This window comes from Somniosus microcephalus, chromosome 2, assembly GCF_052327205.1.
Source record: "Somniosus microcephalus isolate GS21.2 chromosome 2, FLI_Smic_1.0, whole genome shotgun sequence".
NCBI lineage: Eukaryota > Metazoa > Chordata > Chondrichthyes > Squaliformes > Somniosidae > Somniosus > Somniosus microcephalus.
Genome location: NC_140988.1, coordinates 384,226,576 through 384,249,583, shown reverse-complemented (window position 1 = coordinate 384,249,583; position 23,008 = coordinate 384,226,576). Strand labels below are relative to the sequence as shown.

Below are 23,008 nucleotides of genomic sequence, written 5' to 3'. Positions count from 1 at the left end.
ATTTTCTCCCGGGTGGCTGGAAGAATTCACCGGGAGATTAACCTCCCATTCCTGGAGATTGCAGGACAATCTGGGAGGGTTGGCTGCTGGGCATCCCAAGGGCAAATCCAAAACACGTCGCTGGCCAACTGTGAGGGGAGGCCTCATCTCGGAGCTGTGTCATTAATATTATCATCAAAATAACTTCAATCTCTAATTTCTTCAACAGATGAAGAGGTTGGTGCAGTTGTGTTGTGGTAAGTATGGACATTTTCTGAATAAACTCTTAAGAACATGAGACCATCATTCCCAAAAAGCTGATAACTCGAAGCAGCCCGAGTGCAAGCATCTGACCCCGGAAGACAAATAGTTTCAGGAGCTTTGTCCCTTGGCCGGGCAGCAAACAAAGCTGCCTTCCCCTCTTTTGGAGGGAATAAACTTAATAAATGTAAGGCTTACAGGAAAATTCCACGTTTTGAAGAGCCAAAACCGATTGTAAATTTCTAGTGGAGTCTTCATCAGACTCCTCCAGAAAACTATGAAAAAAACCCACACACTGAGGATTGCACGGCTGTAATGGGGCCCGTCCGAACCAGCACGTACCTAAAGGTGACCACAACCATCACACTCCCACATCAAATCCCCCAGGGCTCAACTTCATAAAAACACTCATCTCCCCACCCTCACACACACTGTACCCCATCCAACTCCCCACCCTCACACACACTGTACCCCATCCAACTCCCCACCCTCACACACACTGTACCCCATCCAACTCCCCACCCTCACACACACTGTACCCCATCCAACTCCCCACCCTCACACACACTGTACCCCATCCAACTCCCCACCCTCACACACACTGTACCCCATCCAACTCCCCACCCTCACACACACTGTACCCCATCCAACTCCCCACCCTCACACACACTGTACCCCATCCAACTCCCCACCCTCACACACACTGTACCCCATCCAAGTCCCCACCCTCACACACACTGTACCTCATCCAACTCCCCACCCTCACACACACCGTACCCCATCCAACTCCCCACCCTCACACACACTGTACCCCATCCAACTCCCCACCCTCACACACAATGTACCCCATCCAACTCCCCACCCTCACACACACTGTACCCCATCCAACTCCCCACCCTCACACACACTGTACCCCATCCAACTCCCCACCCTCACACACACTGTACCCCATCCAACTCCCCACCCTCACACACACTGTACCCCATCCAACTCCCCACCCTCACACACACTGTACCCCATCCAACTCCCCACCCTCACACACACTGTACCCCATCCAACTCCCCACCCTCACACACACTGTACCCCATCCAGCTCCGCACCCTCACACACAATGTACCCCATCCAACTCCCCACCCTCACACACACTGTACCCCATCCAACTCCCCACCCTCACACACACTGTACCCCATCCAACTCCCCACCCTCACACACACTGTACCCCATCCAGCTCCGCACCCTCACACACAATGTACCCCATCCAACTCCCCACCCTCACACACACTGTACCCCATCCAACTCCCCACCCTCACACACAATGTACCCCATCCAACTCCCCACCCTCACACACACTGTACCCCATCCAACTCCCCACCCTCACACACACTGTACCCCATCCAACTCCCCACCCTCACACACACTGTACCCCATCCAACTCCCCACCCCCACACACACTGTACCCCATCCAACTCCCCACCCTCATACACACTGTACCCCATCCAACCCCCCACCCTCACACACACACTGTACCCCATCCAACTCCCCACCCTCACACACACTGTACCCCATCCAACTCCCCACCCTCACACACAATGTACCCCATCCAACTCCCCACCCTCACACACACTGCACCCCATCCAACTCCCCACCCTCACACACACTGTACCCCATCCAACTCCCCACCCTCACACACACTGTACCCCATCCAGCTCCCCACCCTCACACACACTGCACCCCATCCAACTCCCCACCCTCACACACACTGTACCCCATCCAGCTCCCCACCCTCACACACACTGCACCCCATCCAACCCCCCACCCTCACACACACACTGTACCCCATCCAACTCCCCACCCTCACACACACTGTACCCCATCCAACTCCCCACCCTCACACACAATGTACCCCATCCAACTCCCCACCCTCACACACACTGTACCCCATCCAACTCCCCACCCTCACACACATTGTACCCCATCCAACTCCCCACCCTCACACACACACTGTACCCCATCCAACTCCCCACCCTCACACACACTGTACCCCATCCAAATCCCCACCCTCACACACACTGCACCCCATCCAACTCCCCACCCTCACACACACTGTACCCCATCCAACTCCCCACCCTCACACACACTGTACCCCATCCAACTCCCCACCCTCACACACACACTGTACCCCATCCAACTCCCCACCCTCACACACACTGTACCCCATCCAACTCCCCACCCTCACACACACTGTACCCCATCCAACTCCCCACCCTCACACACACTGTACCCCATCCAACTCCCCACCCTCACACACACTGTACCCCATCCAACTCCCCACCCTCACACACAATGTACCCCATCCAACTCCCCACCCTCACACACACTGTACCCCATCCAACTCCCCACCCTCACACACATTGTACCCCATCCAACTCCCCACCCTCACACACACACTGTACCCCATCCAACTCCCCACCCTCACACACACTGTACCCCATCCAAATCCCCACCCTCACACACACTGCACCCCATCCAACTCCCCACCCTCACACACACTGTACCCCATCCAACTCCCCACCCTCACACACACTGTACCCCATCCAACTCCCCACCCTCACACACACACTGTACCCCATCCAACTCCCCACCCTCACACACACTGTACCCCATCCAACTCCCCACCCTCACACACACTGTACCCCATCCAACTCCCCACCCTCACACACACTGTACCCCATCCAACTCCCCACCCTCACACACACAGTACCCCATCCAACTCCCCACCCTCACACACACTGTACCCCATACAACTCCCCACCCTCAAACACACTGTACCCCATCCAACTCCCCACCCTCTCACACACTGTACCCCATCCAACTCCCCACCCTCACACACACTGTACCCCATCCAACTCCCCACCCTCACACACACTGTACCCCATCCAACTCCCCACCCTCACACACACAGTACCCCATCCAACTCCCCACCCTCACACACACTGTACCCCATCCAACTCCCCACCCTCACACACACTGTACCCCATCCAACTCCCCACCCTCACACACACTGTACCCCATCCAACTCCCCACCCTCACACACACTGTACCCCATCCAACTCCCCACCCTCACACACACACTGTACCCCATCCAACTCCCCACCCTCACACACACTGTTCCCCATCCAACTCCCCACCCTCACACACACTGTACCCCATCCAACTCCCCACCCTCACACACACTGTACCCCATCCAACTCCCCACCCTCACACACACTGTACCCCATCCAACTCCCCACCCTCACACACACCGTACCCCATCCAACTCCCCACCCTCACACACACTGTACCCCATCCAACTCCCCACCCTCACACACACTGTACCCCATCCAACTCCCCACCCTCCCACACACTGTACCCCATCCAACTCCCCACCCTCACACACACTGTACCCCATCCAACTCCCCACCCTCACACACACTGTACCCCATCGAACTCCCCACCCTCACACACACACTGTAGCCCATCCAACTCCCCAACCTCTCACACACTGTACCCCATCCAACTCCCCACCCTCACACACACTGTACCCCATCCAACTCCCCACCCTCACACACACTGTACCCCATCCAACTCCCCACCCTCACACACACACTGTACCCCATCCAACTCCCCACCCTCACACACACTGTACCCCATCCAACTCCCCACCCTCACACACACTGTACCCCATCCAACTCCCCACCCTCACACACACTGTACCCCATCCAACTCCCCACCCTCACACACACTGTACCCCATCCAACTCCCCACCCTCACACACACTGTACCCCATCCAACTCCCCACCCTCACACACACTGTACCCCATCCAACTCCCCACCCTCACACACACTGTACCCCATCCAACTCCCCACCCTCACACACACTGTACCCCATCCAACTCCCCACCCTCACACACACTGTGCCCCATCCAACTCCCCACCCTCACACACACTGTGCCCCATCCAACACCCCACCCTCACACACACTGTACCCCATCCAACTCCCCACCCTCACACACACTGTACCCCATCCAACTCCCCACCCTCACACACACTGTACCCCATCCAACTCCCCACCCTCACACACACTGTACCCCATCCAACTCCCCACCCTCACACACACTGTACCCCATCCAACTCCCCACCCTCACACACACTGTACCCCATCCAACTCCCCACCCTCACACACACTGTACCCCATCCAACTCCCCACCCTCACACACAATGTACCCCATCCAACTCCCCACCCTCACACACACTGTACCCCATCCAACTCCCCACCCTCACACACACTGTACCCCATCCAACTCCCCACCCTCACACACACTGTACCCCATCCAACTCCCCACCCTCACACACACTGTACCCCATCCAACTCCCCACCCTCACACACACTGTACCCCATCCAACTCCCCACCCTCACACACACTGTGCCCCATCCAACTCCCCACCCTCACACACACACTGCACCCCATCCAACTCCCCACCCTCACACACACTGTACCCCATCCAACTCCCCACCCTCACACACACTGTACCCCATCCAACTCCCCACCCTCACACACACTGTACCCCATCCAACTCCCCACCCTCACACACACACTGTACCCCATCCAACTCCCCACCCTCACACACACTGTACCCCATCCAACTCTCCACCCTCACACACACTGTACCCCATCCAACTCCCCACCCTCACACACACTGTACCCCATCCAACTCCCCACCCTCACACACACTGTACCCCATCCAACTCCCCACCCTCACACACACACTGTACCCCATCCAACTCCCCACCCTCACACACACACTGTACCCCATCCAACTCCCCACCCTCACACACACACTGTACCCCAACCAATTCCCCACCCTCACACACACTGTACCCCATCCAACTCCCCACCCTCACACAAACTGTACCCCATCCAACTCCCCACCCTCACACACACTGTACCCCATCCAACTCCCCACCCTCACACACACTGTACACCATCCAACTCCCCACCCTCACACACACTGTACCCCATCCAACTCCACACCCTCACACACACTGTACCCCATCCAATTCCCCACCCTCACACACACACTGTACCCCATCCAACTCCCCACCCTCACACACACACTGTACCCCATCCAACTCCCCACCCTCACACACACACTGTACCGCATCCAACTCCCCACCCTCACACACACTGTACCCCATCCAGCTCCCCACCCTCACACACACTGTACCCCATCCAACTCCCCACCCTCACACACACTGTACCCCATCCAACTCCCCACCCTCACACACACTGTACCCCATCCAACTCCCCAGCCTCACACACAATACAATACAATACAATACAAATCGCTTTATTGGCATGATAAGGTGCATCTTATGTTGCCAAAGCATCAAAATACATTTATGGTTGAACACATAAACGCGGTTCCATTCATACAGTGTATAAACAGGTATATCCCTGAGTTTATAAATATATTTTTGCCTTGTTTATATATACTCTTGTCTTAGTTTACTGGTTGTCCCTCTGTTCATGGCAAGCTGTAACATAGTGTGCCGCCAGTGTTACACAGCTTCTCTCCTCCCCCAGTAGGAATGGGAGTTTTTGGTTGTCAGTCAGATTTCTGAATTCAGGGCATATTTGTGAGAATTTTTGATAGAAATTCCCTCTGATGCCCTGATATTTTCCACAGGCTGTGAGGAAGTGCATCTCTGTCTCAACTACTCCCTGACTGCAGTGAGAGCATATCCTGTCTTCTCTTGGCAGCCTGGTCTGCCTGTGTCTGCCTTTTTCGATCGCTAGGCTATGTTCGCTAAGTCTGTACCTTGTCAAGGTTCTTCTCAGTTTGTTATCCTTTACCATGGTCAGGTAATCAGCTATGCTGTATTGTCTGTTTAGGGCCAAGTAGCAATTGAGTTTGCTTTGGGTTTTTGTTGTTTCTGCCCAATATGACAGATATTTTTCCTTTTGCTTAGCGACGATTGTGTTGGGTCGAATTCTTTGTGTTACCCTGTCACTGTCCTGGGGCTGGTTATTGTTAGTATTGTTATTAGTTACTTTATTGAGTCCCAGGACTAGTTGACTGAGGGTATTCTTCTTTATGGTCAGCTCTTGGCATTTCAGGGCGTCGTAGTGATAGCATTGGGGGTTGCTCATTTGTAGGTGATTCCAAAATTTGGTGGCTCTTTTTTGGATAGTGATTATTAATGGGTATTGGCCTAGTTCCGCCCTGCATGCGTTGTTTACTGTTTTCCTTTGAGTCCGGAGGATACTTTTACAGAATTCCGCATGTAGGATCTCAATTGGGTGTTTGTCCCATTTTGCAAAATCTTGTTGTGTTAGTGGTCCCCAGACCTCACTGCCATAGAGTGCAATTGGTTCAATTACTGATTTGAAAATTTTGAGCCAAATGCTAATTGGGATTTCTATTTGGATTGATTTTTTGATGGCATAGAAAGCCCTTCTTGCTTTCTCTTTCAGTTCATTCACAGCCAGTTTGAAGTTTCCCGTAGAACTGATTTTTAAGCCCAAGTATGTGTAGTGAGTGGTTTGTTCAATTTTGGTTGTTCCTACTGTGAAATTTATTGTGGGTCCATGTTGTTTGGATCTTTGCTAGAACACAAGGACTTTGGTTTTTTGGGGATTTATTGTCAGGGCCCAAGTCTGGCAGTACGACTCCAGCAGGTCCAGGTTCTGCTGTACCCCATCCAACTCCCCACCCTCTCACACACACACTATACCCCAACCAACCTTCCACCCTTTCACACACACTGTACCATATGGTTAATCAGTAGTTAACCATGCAGTACATGCCCTGGGAGTGTTTGATGGGACAGTGTAGAGGGAGCTTTACTCTGTATCTCACCCGTGCTGTACCTGCCCTGGGAGTGTTTGATGGGACAGTGTAGAGGTAGCTTTACTCTGTATCTAACCCTGTGCTGTACCTGCCCTGGGAGTGTTTGATGGGACAGTGTAGAGGGAGCTTTACTCTCTATCTAACCCGTGCTGTACCTGCCCTGGTAGTGTTTGATGGGACAGTGTAGAGGGAGCTTTACCCTGAGTCTAACCCCCCGTCCTTACCTGAGTTGAGAGTAGCTGGGAGAGAAAGCGGAAGCTGTGTGAAATCCATGCATTCTCTGGGCACAGAGTTGCCACAGTAATGTCAGGCTGCCTCCCCAACTCACACAAGCAACCTGTGTTCTGCTTATAAACCCCAACAGGAAGCAGCCGGCCCATGAGCATGCCTTGCTTAAAGTGCAGGATAATTACAAGGCGGTGGATTGCTTCCTAACCCTCTTCCCTGTCCTCGCAAAGCGGATCGAGCGAAACATCGAAGAGCTGCAAATGGTTGCGGACGACATCGATACTTGTCACCGACGCGCCAGCATTGCCACCGTTGTGGGCAGCGGCACCAGTGTGGTGGGAGGGTCTCTAATACTGGCAGGATTACTCGCTGCGCCCTTCACGGGCGGGGCATCCTTACTGATCACCGGGGCGGCCGTGGCTGGCGGTATTACCTCTTCCTCTGCCAGTATAACGGAAGCCTACATGAACAAGGGCTATCAGAAAAAGGTGGACGAGATTCTTGAGCGGTACAACAGCGACAGCAAAGATCTGATGGAATCTTTCAAGGTGGCCTATGGTGCTATTGAAAGCCTGACTCAATTGAGCGAGGCGGACATGGCTGCCGGGCTGGCAAAGCGTCTGGGCCTCCGTCCCGTCTCAGTCGGGCACAACGGCTACAGGTTGCTGAGCGCCATGCTGGCCCAGCGGACGATGGCGGAGATGTCCGTACTGCAGCGACTGGCGACGGAGGTGTCGGCGCTCTTCGGGAGCCTCCAGCACGGCAATTTGGTGGAGAGCACGGGCTACGTCAGGAACGTGCTCTTCGGGACGCCGCTCGTGGTGTCCAGAACTGCCAAACTTGCCACCGCGGCGCTGTCCTCGGCCTTCGTGGCGTGGGACATCTACTCCTTGGTAACGGAGACCGTGGACCTGCGCAAGGGCAGCAAGACAGAGCTGGCCCAGCAGGTGCGGAGCAAGGCGCAAGAGATCAAGGAGAAGCTGCAGACCTTTGCGGGGATTTTTGGAGCCATCAAGCGTGCTTTTGGTGGCAGCAGCGCCACAGCGACACTTTAGGCAGGAGTGAGGGTCATGGTGGGACAGCGATGGGGGATCTTCAATCAGTGCTGGTTGTACTTGAGATATAAGCTGACTTGGACGAGGCTCCCTCCTCGCACTGCCTGCTAACTGCAGGATGTCTAACCACCTACAACCAAATCCTGCTGTTTCAGGGAGTGAACGCACTGCCTGATGTGTTATGAGACATGCAGGGCAGAAGGGCCCAGGTACCAACAGGGTGACCAACCCGGCTTGGACGCATTCCTGGAGCTTTCATCACATGACCTCCAAATGCCTCGCACCTCCTGCCCCATCCCCACACACTCTCGCCATTGGTCGCCCAACAGCCCATGTACACTCTCCGCTATCACGTACTCTACCCACCCATTTAATCTCCTCCCACAGCCCATGTACACTCTCCCCTATCATGGACTCTACCCACCCATTTAATCTCCTCCCACAGCCCATGTACACTCTCCCCTATCATGGACTCTACCCTCCCATTTAATCTCCTCCCACAGCCCATGTACACTCTCCCCTATCATGGACTCTACCCACCCATTTAATCTCCTCCCACAGCCCATGGACACTCTCCCCTATCATGGACTCTACCCACCCATTTAATCTCCTCCCACAGCCCATGTACACTCTCCCCTATCACGGACTCTACCCACCCATTTAATCTCCTCCCACAGCCCATGTACACTCTCCCCTATCATGAACTCTACCCACCCATTTAATCTCCTCCCACAGCCCATGTACACTCAACCCTATGATGGACTCTACCCACCCATTTAATCACCTCCCACAGCCAATGCACATTCTCCCCTATCATGGACTCTACCCACCCATTTAATCTCCTCCCACAGCCCATGTACACTCTCCCCTATCATGAACTCTACCCACCCATTTAATATCCTCCAACAGCCCATGTACACTCTCCCCTATCGTGGACTCTACCCACCCATTTAATCTCCTTCCACATCCCATGTACACTCTCCCCTATGATGGACTCTACCCACCCATTTAATCTTCTCCCACAGCCCATGTACACTCTCCCCTATCATGGACTCTACCCACCCATTTATCCTCCTCCCACAGCCCGTGTACACTCTCCCCTGCCATGGACTCTACCCACCCATTTAATCTCCTCCCACAGCCCATGGACACTCTCCCCTATCGTGGACTCTACCCACCCATTTAATCTCCTCCCACAGCCCATGTACACTCTCCCCTATCATGGACTCTACCCACCCATTTAATCTCCTCCCACAGCCCATGTACACTCTCCCCTATCATGGACTCTACCCACCCATTTAATCTCCTCCCACAGCCCGTGTACACTCTCCCCTATCATGGACTTTACCCACCCATTTAATCTCCTCCCACAGCCCATGGACACTCTCCCCTATCATGGACTCTATCCACCCATTTAATCTCCTCCCACAGCCCATGGACACTCTCCCCTATCATGGACTCTACCCACCCATTTAATCTCCTCCCACAGCCCATGTACACTCTCCCCTATCATGGACTCTACCCACCCATTTAATCTCCTCCCACAGCCCATGTACACTCTCCCCTATCAGAGACTCTACCCACCCATTGAATCTCCTCCCACAGCCTATGTACACTCTCCCCTATCATGGACTCTACCCACCCATTTATTCTCCTCCCACAGCCCATGTACACTCTCCCCTATCATAGACTCTACCCACCCGTTTAATCTCCTCCCATAGCCCATGTATACTCTACCCTATCATGGACTCTACCCACCCATTTAATCGCCTCCCACAGCCCCTGTACACTCTCCCCTATCAGAGACTCTACCCACCCATTTAATCTCCTCCCACAGCCCATGTACACTCTCCCCTATCAGAGACTCTACCCACCCATTTAATCTCCTCCCACAGCCCATGGACACTCTCCCCTATCATGGACTCTATCCACCCATTTAATCTCCTCCCACAGCCCATGTACACTCTCCCCTATCATGGACTCTACCCACCCATTTAATCTCCTCCCACAGCCCATGGACACTCTCCCCTATCATGGACTCTACCCACCCATTTAATCTCCTCCCACAGCCCATGGACACTCTCCCCTATCATGGACTCTACCCACCCATTTAATCTCCTCCCACAGCCCATGTACACTCTCCCCTATCATGAACTCTGCCCACCCATTTAATATCCTCCAACAGCCCATGTACACTCTCCCCTATCGTGGACTCTACCCACCCATTTAATCTCCTCCGACAGCCCGTGTACACTCTCTCCTATCGTGGACTCTACCCACCCATTTAATCTCCTCCCACAGCCCATGTACACTCTCCCCTATCGTGGACTCTACCCACCCATTTAATCTCCTCCCACAGCCCATGTACACTCTCCCCTATCATGGACTCTACCCACCCATTTAATCTCCTCCCACAGCCCGTGTACACTCTCCCCTATCATGGACTCTACCCACCCATTTAATCTCCTCCCACAGCCCGTGTACACTCTCCCCTATCATGGACTTTACCCACCCATTTAATCTCCTCCCACAGCCCATGGACACTCTCCCCTATCATGGACTCTATCCACCCATTTAATCTCCTCCCACAGCCCATGTACACTCTCCCCTATCAGAGACTCTACCCACCCATTTAATCTCCTCCCACAGCCCATGGACACTCTCCCCTATCATGGACTCTATCCACCCATTTAATCTCCTCCCACAGCCCATGTACACTCTCCCCTATCATGGACTCTACCCACCCATTTAATCTCCTCCCACAGCCCATGTACACTCTCCCCTATCATGGACTCTACCCACCCATTTAATCTCCTCCCACAGCCCATGGACACTCTCCCCTATCATGGACTCTACCCACCCATTTAATCTCCTCCCACAGCCCATGGACACTCTCCCCTATCACGGACTCTACCCACCCATTTAATCTCCTCCCACAGCCCATGTACACTCTCCCCTATCATGGACTCTACCCACCCATTTAATCTCCTCCCACAGCCCATGTACACTCTCCCCTATCATGGACTCTACCCACCCATTTAATCTCCTCCCACAGCCCATGTACACTCTCCCCTATCATGGACTCTACCCACCCATTTAATCTCCTCCCACAGCCCATGTACACTCTCCCCTATCATGGACTCTACCCACCCATTTAATCTCCTCCCACAGCCCATGGACACTCTCCCCTATTGCGGACTCTACCCACCCATTTAATCTCCTCCCACAGCCCATGGACACTCTCCCCTATTGCGGACTCTACCCCAGCCAGTTTATCGCACAAGGAAACTTTTTGTATAAATGCTCCCTGATCCCCAAAGGAGGGGGGTGGGGCGATTTAAGTGCACTCTCTGAGCAGAAACCTGGCGGGTGGGCAGTTAAAATCGCCCTGGCTCTTGCATGTCCGAAAGCCGCCACAATTGCAACATCTGTAATTTTAACCCGCTCTCCTGAGCAGGCAGCAATGACAGGCGCCCGGAGCCAACAGGGTCCTTCTTTACATATGCACGGTGCGTCCTGATGACATCACTGTAATTTTAACTTGGTGCTGAGCAGGGAATCCACCTGGAGTTAAAAATCCCAACGGCACAGCCCAGTGTTATGCCCAGTGCAGCATTTCTGCTCTTTAACCTGCGATTCCGCTCCAGAATCAGATGTTTGTGCAACAATCTCCAATCCACTCTGTATCTGTTGCTCTCGCTGGTTTAGTCCTGCTGCATCCTGAGTTGTAGCCTCGTGCAGGGGGGTCAGGTACCCTCTGTGCGCTTTCAGCCAGGTTTTCTGTCATTGACGTGTTTTCTCGGGTCTGTTTAGCCTGACTAGACTGAGGGGCCGGTGGTCACTAGAGCGAGTAAACCTACATTGGATTACTCAGGATATACGGCACAGAAAGAGGCCATTCGGCCCAACCAGTCCATGCCGGCGTTTATGCTCCACTCGAGCCTCCTCCCGTCTTTCCTCATCTAAATCTATCAGCGTAACCCTCGATTCCCTTCTCCCTCATATGCTTGTCTAGCCTCCCCTTAAATGCATCTGTACAATTCGCTTCAACCACTCCCTGTGGTAGCGAGTTCCACATTCTCACCACTCTCTGGGGAAAGAAGTTTCTCCTGAATTCCCTACTGGATTTCTTGGTGACTATTCAATTCAATTCAATTCAAATCGCTTTATTGGCATGATAAGGTACATCTTATGTTGCCAAAGCATCGAAAAACATTTATGGTTGAACACATAAACGCAGATCTATTCATACAGTGTATAAACAGATATATCCCTGAGTGTATAAATATACATTCGTATAATTTGTATATACTCTTTTCTTAGGTTTACTGGTTGTCCCTCTGTTTATGGCAAGCTGTAACATAGTGTGCCGCTAGTGTTACACAGTTTCTCTCTTCCCCCAGTAGGTATGGGAGTTTTTGGTCTTCATTCAAATTTCTGAATTCAGGGCATATTTGTGAGAATTTTTGGTAGAAATTCTCCCTGATGCCCTGATATTTTCCACAAGCTGTGAGGAAGTGCATCTTATATTGATGGCCTCTAGTTTTGCTCTTCCCCACAAGTGGAAACATTCTCTCTGAATCCACTCTATCAAAACCTTTCATAATTGAATTTGGATGATCAGCCATGATCTCATTGAATGGTGGAGCAGGCTCGAGGGGCCGAATGGCCTACTCCTGCTCCTATCTTCTATGTTTCTATAATTTTAAAGACCTCTATTAGGTCACCCCTCAGCCTTCTTTTTTCAAGAGAAAAGAGACCCAGCCTGTTCATCCTTTCCTGATATGTATACCCTCGCAGTTCTGGTATCATCCTTGTAAATCTTCCCTGCACCCTCTCCAGTGCCTCTAGATCCTTTTTATAACATGGTGACCAGAACTGTACGCAGTACTCTAAGTGTGGTCTAACCAAGGTTCGATACAGGTACCTATCAAAGGCTCTGAAACAATAGAGATAAAAAGAAAAAAACAGGCACTCGTGAGAAAAACAAAGTGATGGAAATGCTTAGCAAGGCCTGTCAACAACTGAAAGAATAAAACCCATCAGCGCTGCGAACTCAGGAAAACCCAGCGCTGGCTCCGAGGCCCCGGAGTGAGCTGCTCGAGCGAGGGGAGAGTGCCTTGTGTGAGGGAAGTCCCTGTCGCTATTCCTGACTCGGTCTGTCACATGAACTTTGATCGACTGTGCAAGCTGCTCTGGCCAGCGGGTCACCTGGATCAGACGCTGAAATCCTAAACGTGCTCTCGATTCTCGGAACGCCCGACACACCCTGTAACTTTCGATCACAGATTTGTTCGCCTGATCGGAACCTTGTGTTGATTTATACCCAGTTATTTTTCACAATAAAATCACTAATTTGCAAGTTTCAGGCTTTTGACTTCAGCAGATGTACCATTTTTCTTTTTATAACTCGGATCTTGGCCTTTGTCCGTCTCACTGGCCGTGTCCGTGTGTGTGTGACTTCCTCTCTCCTTGTTCTCTGTTTGTATCTTGCGCTCTCTCTGTCCATCTTGTTTCTGCCTCAGGCCAGCGCTATTGTGTACCTCAGTTTTTCTTCCTTTCTCTGCTTATCGCTGTTCCTGAGTGTCTCTCCATCTCTTTCTCTCCCCTCACTATCTGTCCTTTATGTGTATGTCTTCTTTCTGTCTCTTGCAGCACTCTCCTCGCTGGCCTCACCCCCTCCTGCCCTCCGTAAACTTGCGCTCATCCAAAACTCTGCTGCCCCGTGTCCTAACTCACACCCAGTCCCGTTCACCCATCACCCCCTGTGCTCACTGCCCCGTGTCCTAACTCGCACCCAGTCCCGTTCACCCATCACCCCCTGTGCTCACTGCCCCGTGTCCTAACTCACACCCAGTCCCGTTCACCCATCACCCCCTGTGCTCACTGCCCCGTGTCCTAACTCGCACCAAGCCCCGTTCACCCATCACCCCCTGTGCTCACTGCCCCGTGTCCTAACTCACACCAAATCCCGCTCACCCATCACCCCCTGTGCTCACTGCCCCGTGTCCTAACTCGCACCAAGTCCCGTTCACCCATCACCCCCTGTGCTCACTGCCCCGTGTCCTAACTCGCGCCAAGTCCCGTTCACCCATCACCCCCTGTGCTCACTGCCCCGTGTCCTAACTCCCACCAAGTCCCGTTCACCCATCACCTCCTGTGCTCACTGCCCCGTGTCCTAACTCACACCCAGTCCCGTTCACCCATCACCCCCTGTGCTCACTGCCCCGTGTCCTAACTCGCACCCAGTCCCGTTCACCCATCACCCCCTGTGCTCACTGCTCCGTGTCCTAACTCGCACCAAGTCCCGTTCACCCATCACCCCCTGTGCTCACTGCCCCGTGTCCTAACTCACACCCAGTCCCGTTCACCCATCACCCCCTGTGCTCACTGCCCCGTGTCCTAACTCACACCCAGTCCCGTTCACCCATCACCCCCTGTGCTCACTGCCCCGTGTCCTAACTCACACCCAGTCCCGTTCACCCATCACCCCCTGTGCTCACTGCCCCGTGTCCTAACTCACACCCAGTCCCGTTCACCCATCACCCCCTGTGCTCACTGCCCCGTGTCCTAACTCACACCCAGTCCCATTCACCCATCACCCACTGTGCTCACTGCCCCGTGTCCTAACTCACACCCAGTCCCGTTCACCCATCACCCCCTGTGCTCACTGCCCCGTGTCCTAACTCACACCCAGTCCCGTTCACCCATCACCCCCTGTGCTCACTGCCCCGTGTCCTAACTCACACCGAGTCCCGTTCACCCATCACCCCCTGTGCTCACTGCCCCGTGTCCTAACTCACACCCAGTCCCGTTCACCCATCACCCCCTGTGCTCACTGCCCCGTGTCCTAACTCACACCCAGTCCCGTTCACCCATCACCCCTGTGCTCGCTGACCTACATTGGCTCCCGGTCCGGCAACGCCTCGATTTCAAAATTCTCATCCTTGTTTCCAAATCCATCCGCGGCCTCGCCCCTTTCTAGCTCTGTAATCTCCTCCAGCCCCACAGCCCTCCGAGATCTCTGCGCTACCTCTAATTCTGGTCTCTTTCGCATCCCCAATTTCCATCACTCAACCATTGGTGGCCGTGCCTTTAGCCGCCGAGGCCCTAAGCTCTGGAATTCCCTCCCTAAACCTCGCCGTCTCTCTACCTCTCTCTCTTTAAGACGCTCCTTAAAACCTATCTCTTTGACCAAGCTTTTGGGGCCTCAATAAACATTTCATCCGACAGACTGCCCCTCCGACAGTGCAGCACTCCCTCAGTACTGCCCCTCCGACAGTGCGGCGCTCCCTCAGTACCGCCCCTCCGACAGTGTGGTGCTCCCTCAGTACCGCCCCTTCGACAGTGTGGCGCTCCCTCAGTACTGCCCCTCCAACAGTGCGGCACTCCCTCAGTACCGCCCCTCCGACAGTGTGGCGCTCCCTCAGTACTGCCCCTCCGACAGTGCGGCGCTCCCTCAGTACAGCCCCTCCAACAGTGCGGCGCTCCCTCAGTACCGCCGCTCCGACAGTGCAGTGCTCCCTCAGTACTGCCCCTCCGACATTGCAGCGCTCCCTCAGTACTGCCCCTCCGACAGTGCGGCACTCCCTCAGTTCCGCCCCCCGACAGTGCGGCGCTCCCTCAGTATCGCCCCTCCGACCGTGTGGCACTCCCTCAGTACCCGCCGCTCCGACAGTGCAGCGCTCCCTCAGTACTGCCCCTCCGACATTGCAGTGCTCCCTCAGTACTGCCCCTCCGACAGTGCGGCACTCCCTCAGTACCGCCCCCCGACAGTGCGGCGCTCCCTCAGTATCGCCCCTCCGACAGTGGGGCGCTCCCTCAGTACTGCCCCTCCGACAATGCAGCACTCCCTCAGTACTGCCCCTCCGACAGTGCAGCACTCCCTCAGTACTGCCCCTCCGACAGTGCGGCGCTCCCTCAGTACTGCCCCTCCGACAGTGCGGCGCTCCCTCAGTACCGCCCCTTCGACAGTGCGGCGCTCCCTCAGTACTGCCCCTCCGACAGTGCGGCACTCCGTCAGTACCGCCCCTCCGACAGTGTGGCGCTCCCTCAGTACTGCCCCTCCGACAGTGTGGCACTCCCTCAGTACCGCCCCTCCGACAGTGCAGCGCTCCCTCAGTACTGCCCCTCCGACAGTGCGGCGCTCCCTCAGTATAGCCCCTCCGACAGTGCGGCACTCCTTCAGTACTGCCCCTCCGACAGTGCAGCGCTCCCTCAGTACTGCCCCTCCGACAGTGCGGCGCTCCCTCAGTACAGCCCCTCCGACAGTGCGGCACTCCTTCAGTACTGCTGCTCCGACGGTGCAGCGCTCCCTCAGTACTGCCCCGCCGACAGTGCGGTGCTCCCTCAGTACTGCCCCATCAACAGTGCGGCGCTCCCTCAGTACTACCCCGGGTACTGCAGTGGTTCAAGAAGGCGGCTCACGCACCACCTTCTCAAGGGCAATTAGAGATGGGGAATAAATGCCGGCCTTGCCAGCGACGCCCACATAGCCGAGAACGAATAAATATAAAAAACGGGCCCAGTTTTAACCTAGTGTCCTTTCTGAGCTTCCGACACAAATTGCTGGAAGGGTGGGTGGGAGCCATGACGTTTACCTCATCTGACGATTGGCTTCCAAGGCAACTGTGTTCACTCCTGCCTCTGCTGTCAATCAACTCAGCTTCAGCGTCACTTGTTCGAAAAAGTATCAAACCTCGGGACATCCATGTGTCCGGGTTCTGCAAGAACCCAGTGGCCTCTCTGAACTGACAATACGACCTGCACAAACCATCGGGAGGGGACCACCCACACATTGAGAAACAAAGACGAGATCGCAACAGGCACAAAGAGGTCCAGGAAGGGTTTATAAACCAAATAAACCAAAACAATAGCGGCTTGCATTTATATTTCATCTTTAACGTAGTAAAACGTGCCAGGAGCGATTATCCAACAAAATTTGACAGCGAGCCCCATAAGGAGATGTTAGGACAGGTGCTTGGTCACAGAGGGAAGCTTTAAGGAGCTTCATAAAGGAGGAGGGGGAGAGGTAGAGAGTTTTAGGGAGGGAATTCCAGAGGGTAGGCGGGTGCAGACACAGCCACCAATGGCAGGGCGAAGAAAATGGGGGATGAGCGGAGATCGCGGGGGGTTGTGTGGCTGGAGGAGGTTACGGAGATAGGGAGGGGTGAGGCCACGGGGGGATTTGAAAACAAGGATGAGAATTTTAACATCGAGGTGTTGTCGGATTGTAAAGGTACAGATGGTTCCCTCACAGTTTGTTCTGAACTTTTAATCTGTGCTTTAATGGGTAATGATTTTCAGTTACCTGGACTCATGACTGAGATTAAATGGGGATGTGTCATTCAACTGAAGCTACTGGGTGTATGAGGTGTAAACAGGAAAACTGCACCACCAACAGGGTGCAGTCCACGCCCTCGGTGATCAGGAGTGATGGCAAATTTAATAATAACCAGAAGCAGGGGGTCAGGAGGAGGGACATGCGAGTGCACTCACGAGAAACGTAAATCACCTGGAAATAATGCACCACATCAGGAGGCAATGCTCAATCTAGTGTCAATCAGGAAAGAGCAGTTAAGAATAGTTCATTCTTTTTTTATTCGCTCCTGGGATGTGGGCGTCGCTGGCAAGGCCAGCATTTATTGCCCATCCCTAGTTACCCTGGAGAAGGTGGTGGCGAGCCGCCTTCTTGAACCGCTGCAGTCCGTGTGGTGAAGGTGCTCCCACAGTGCTGTTAGGGAGGGAGTTCCAGGATTTTGACCCAGCGACGATGAAGGAACGGCTGATATATTTCCAAGTCAGGATGGTGTGTGACTTGGAGGTGGTGGTGTTCCCAGCGCCTGCTGCCCTTGTCCTTCTAGGTGGAAGAGGTCGCGGGTTTGGGAGGTGCTGCCGAAGAAGCCTTGCCGAGTCGCTGCAGTGCATCTTGTAGATTAACAGCTTTCTCGGAGATGGTTGTGTCCTTGACTAGACTGAACAATGAGAAGAATATATTTTATGTAGTTTATACCCTGGTCACTACCTGGAACAGTGGACCAAGTGGGGGCGATTCTAGTTAAAGACCTCCAGATACCAGCCCCACCCCCACCCCCAATTTTTCAATAGCCTGAAAGTGCCGGAATGTCACAAGGGGTCTGGAATACAAAGCAGAGGAAATGATGCTTCAGTTGTACAGAACGCTGGTCAGACCCCCTCTGGAGCAGGGCGTTCCGTTTTGGGCATTGCACCGAGTGTAGCACTGATACCCTGACCCACTCGCTGTGGGGAGTCACAGCTAAAGGCAGCAACAACAGAAAATGCTGGAGAAACTCAGCAGGCCCGGCAACATCCGTGGAGAGAGAAACAGAGTCAACGTTTCAGCTCGAAACCCTTCGTCAGGACTGAGAAAACACAGGAAATGAAACAGACTAAAAGGCCAGTTTGGGGGCCGGGAAATGGGGATGAAAGGCACGGGTCAGAGGCGGGGTGTAAGACCTGAGTGACGTAATAAAGACTCACTACGCACTTGGCTGTACATAAAGCAAGGCTTTAATCGACTTGTAACAAAACATGGAGGTCTAGTTAGTAGTCACTAGCTTCCTGTTTCCAGACTGTCTCTGGTCAAGGTGGGCCCACCCCCGAGTATTTATACTCCTCGGACGGCGCCCTCAGCTGGCCGTTCAGTAGTACTTCCTGAGTTACTTCTTGTAGAAGTTGCGATTTATGACACTGAGTGTGCCTGTACATTGTGCAACTCTGTTTAAAATGTATCTTCACTTGAATTCATTTTTGAACAGAATGTCACTGTTGCAATTCAGTTAGTTAGTGTTTGAATGGAGCGAGCGAGCTGACCTTGCAGTGAGAATGCCGTGTTCTCACTGGTTGCTGGAGCATGTCCGATTACTGGAAATGTGCATTTTATTTCAACTCCCCATCGTGTGCAAGGCTTTGAACACACAGGGTGCCGAGAGGTGACTGGGAGCAGTCGACACAGACTGGCCAGTCGCGGGCACAGCTCCCTCAGCACCTTCAGTGTGCAGCTGCTAACGGACAGGTAAGCACCGCGCTTTTAACAGTTTCTTTATCGCCCATCCCTCGCTGTCCTGAGATCATTAGGAGCGGAGCATGCGCTGCGAGCCTGGAATCGTCTGAGGTCAGACTGGCTGGGGGAGGCCATTCGTGATCCAGTTGGGTGTTTACAACAGTCAGCAGCTTTCATAGGGCCAGTCCACAAATCACCAGAGTGGTTGAGTTTGCCATGGTGGGATTTGAACTCAAGACATCCAAGTTACTACTTCAGTCCCATCACTGCCAGGCTGCCAAACCCCCAGATGCTCAACACCAGCAGGGGAGTGACAGCCTGCTGTTTGGGATGGCTACAGACTAGTCCTTGCAACCTGCTAAAATTCAGATCAGGTAAGAAGGATTGTAAATCACTTCAAAAATAAACAGATCAGCTGCTTGTGATATCGTCTAAGTAATTCCACAAACTCCTGCCGATCACTGTTGGCTGACTTCACATTTACCACGAACGGAATGAACTGACTAACTGCAAAGTTGCTGTACTGATCGGCACAGTGTGAGGCTCTGGGCACAGTCTGCTCACAAATCAACCCTAAAATCAGAGGGATGTGACTGCTTTTTGTCGATTGCTGTGTTTCCTGTGCTTGTCTGCCTGCAGCTGTACCCCACTGTCTGCATCTGTCAAGATCTGTACCTGTGCCTCTCTCTTTAAAAATCTCTGCCTTAATCGCTGTCGCTGTTTGTGTCCCTTTCTGTCGCTGTCTGTGCCTTTACCTTTCCATCCATTAGTGAACCAGCTGGGTTTTTATAACAATCCAACAGTTTCATGATCCCTTTTACTGATCTCAGATTTATTTTTTATAAACTGAATTCAAATTCTCGCACTGCCGTGGTAAGATTTAAACTCACGCTTCTAGATCACTAGTCCAGGTTCCTTAGATCACTAGTCCAGGTTCCAAGATCACTAGTCCAGGTTCCCAGATCACTAGTCCAGGTTCCCAGATCACTAGTCCAGGTTCCTAGATTACTAGTCCAGGTTCCTAGATCACTAGTCCAAGTTCTTTAGATTACTAGTCCAGGTTCCTAGATTACTAGTCCAGGTTCCTAGATCACTAGTCCAGGTTCCTAGATTACTAGTCCAGGTTCCTAGATCACTAGTCCAGGTTCCTAGATCACTAGTCCAGGTTCCTAGATCACTAGTCCAGGTTCCTTAGATCACTAGTCCAGGTTCCTAGATCACTAGTCCAGGTTCCTAGATTACTGGTCCAGGTTCCTAGATTACTAGTCCAGGTTCCTAGATCACTAGTCCAGGTTCCTAGATCACTAATCCAGGTTCCTAGATTACTAGTCCAGGTTCCTAGATCACTAATCCAGGTTCCTAGATTACTAGTCCAGGTTCCTAGATCACTAGTCCAGGTTCCTAGATTACTAGTCCAGGTTCCTTAGATTACTAGTCCAGGTTCTTAGATTACTAGTCCAGGTTCCTAGATCACTAGTCCAGGTTCCTAGATCACTAGTCCAGGTTCCTAGATTACTAGTCCAGGTTCCTAGATCACTAGTCCAGGTTCCTAGATTACTAGTCCAGGTTCCTAGATTACTAGTCCAGGTTCCGAGATCACTAGTCCAGGTTCCTAGATTACTAGTCCAGGTTCCTAGATCACTAGTCCAGGTTCCTAGATCACAAGTCCAGGTTCCCAGATCACTAGTCCAGGTTCCTAGATCACTAGTCCAGGTTCCTAGATCACTAGTCCAGGTTCCTAGATCACTAGTCCAGGTTCCAAGATTACTAGTCCAGGTTCCTAGATTACTAGTCCAGGTTCCTAGATTACTAGTCCAGGTTCCTAGATCACTAGTCCAAGTTCCTTAGATTACTAGTCCAGGTTCCTAGATTACTAGTCCAGGTTCCTAGATCACTAGTCCAGGTTCCTTAGATCACTAGTCCAGGTTCCTTAGATCACTAGTCCAGGTTCCTAGATTACTAGTCCAGGTTCCTAGATCACTAGTCCAGGTTCCTAGATCACTAGTCCAGGTTCCTAGATCACTAGTCCAGGTTCCTAGATCACTAGTCCAGGTTCCTAGATTACCAGTCCAGGTTCCTAGATCACTAGTCCGGGTTCCTAGATTACTAGTCCAGGTTCCTAGATCACTAGTCCAGGTTCCTAGATCACTAGTCCAGGTTCCTAGATTACTAGTCCAGGTTCCTAGATCACTAGTCCAGGTTCCTAGATCACTAGTCCAGGTTTCTTAGATTACTAGTCCAGGTTCCTAGATTACTAGTCCAGGTTCCTAGATCACTAGTCCAGGTTCCTAGATCACTAGTCCAGGTTCCTAGATCACTAGTCCAGTTTCCTAGATTACTAGTCCAGTTTCCTAGATTACTAGTCCAGGTTCCTAGATTACCAGTCCAGGTTCCTAGATCACTAGTCCAGGTTCCTAGATCACTCGTCCAGGTTCCTTCGATTACTAGTCCAGGTTCCTAGATCACTAGTCCAGGTTCCTAGATTACTAGTCCACGTTCCTAGATCACTAGACCAGATTCCTAGATCACTAGTCCAGGTTCCTTCGATTACTAGTCCAGGTTCCTTCGATTACTAGTCCAGGTTCCTAGATCAATAGTCCAGGTTCCTAGATTACTAGTCCAGGTTCCTAGATTACTAGTCCAGGTTCCTAGATCACTAGTCCAGGTTCCTAGATTACTAGTCCAGGTTCTGAGATCACTAGTCCAGGTTCCTAGATCACTAGTCCAGGTTCCTTAGATTACTAGTCCAGGTTCCTAGATCACTAGTCCAGGTTCCTAGATTACTAGTCCAGGTTCTGAGATCACTAGTCCAGGTTCCTAGATCACTAGTCCAGGTTCCTAGATTACTAGTCCAGGTTCTGAGATCACTAGTCCAGGTTCCTAGATCACTAGTCCAGGTTCCTAGATCACTAGTCCAGTTTCCTAGATTACTAGTCCAGTTTCCTAGATTACTAGTCCAGGTTCCTAGATTACCAGTCCAGGTTCCTAGATCACTAGTCCAGGTTCCTAGATCACTCGTCCAGGTTCCTTCGATTACTAGTCCAGGTTCCTAGATCACTAGTCCAGGTTCCTAGATTACTAGTCCACGTTCCTAGATCACTAGACCAGATTCCTAGATCACTAGTCCAGGTTCCTTCGATTACTAGTCCAGGTTCCTTCGATTACTAGTCCAGGTTCCTAGATCAATAGTCCAGGTTCCTAGATTACTAGTCCAGGTTCCTAGATTACTAGTCCAGGTTCCTAGATCACTAGTCCAGGTTCCTAGATTACTAGTCCAGGTTCTGAGATCACTAGTCCAGGTTCCTAGATCACTAGTCCAGGTTCCTTAGATTACTAGTCCAGGTTCCTAGATCACTAGTCCAGGTTCCTAGATTACTAGTCCAGGTTCTGAGATCACTAGTCCAGGTTCCTAGATCACTAGTCCAGGTTCCTAGATTACTAGTCCAGGTTCTGAGATCACTAGTCCAGGTTCCTAGATCACTAGTCCAGGTTCCTAGATTATTGTCCAGGTTCTGAGATCACTAGTCCAGGTTCCTAGATCACTAGTCCAGGTTCCTAGATTACTAGTCCA

General features: G+C 52.5%; 1 protein-coding gene across 1 annotated transcript in view; it reads left to right on the top strand.

Annotated features, from left to right (window-relative positions):
* The window catches only part of LOC147123825 (apolipoprotein L3-like), a 54,228-nt gene extending 40,449 nt beyond the window's left edge, over positions 1 to 13,779 (top strand). The window contains exons 2-3 of the mRNA XM_085967325.1: positions 209 to 236; positions 7,496 to 13,779. Of these exons, the coding sequence (XP_085823451.1) occupies positions 209 to 236; positions 7,496 to 8,414 (947 nt within the window). The 3' untranslated portion in view covers positions 8,415 to 13,779. The remainder of the gene's footprint in view (positions 1 to 208; positions 237 to 7,495) is intronic.
* The last annotated feature ends 9,229 nt before the right edge of the window (positions 13,780 to 23,008 follow it).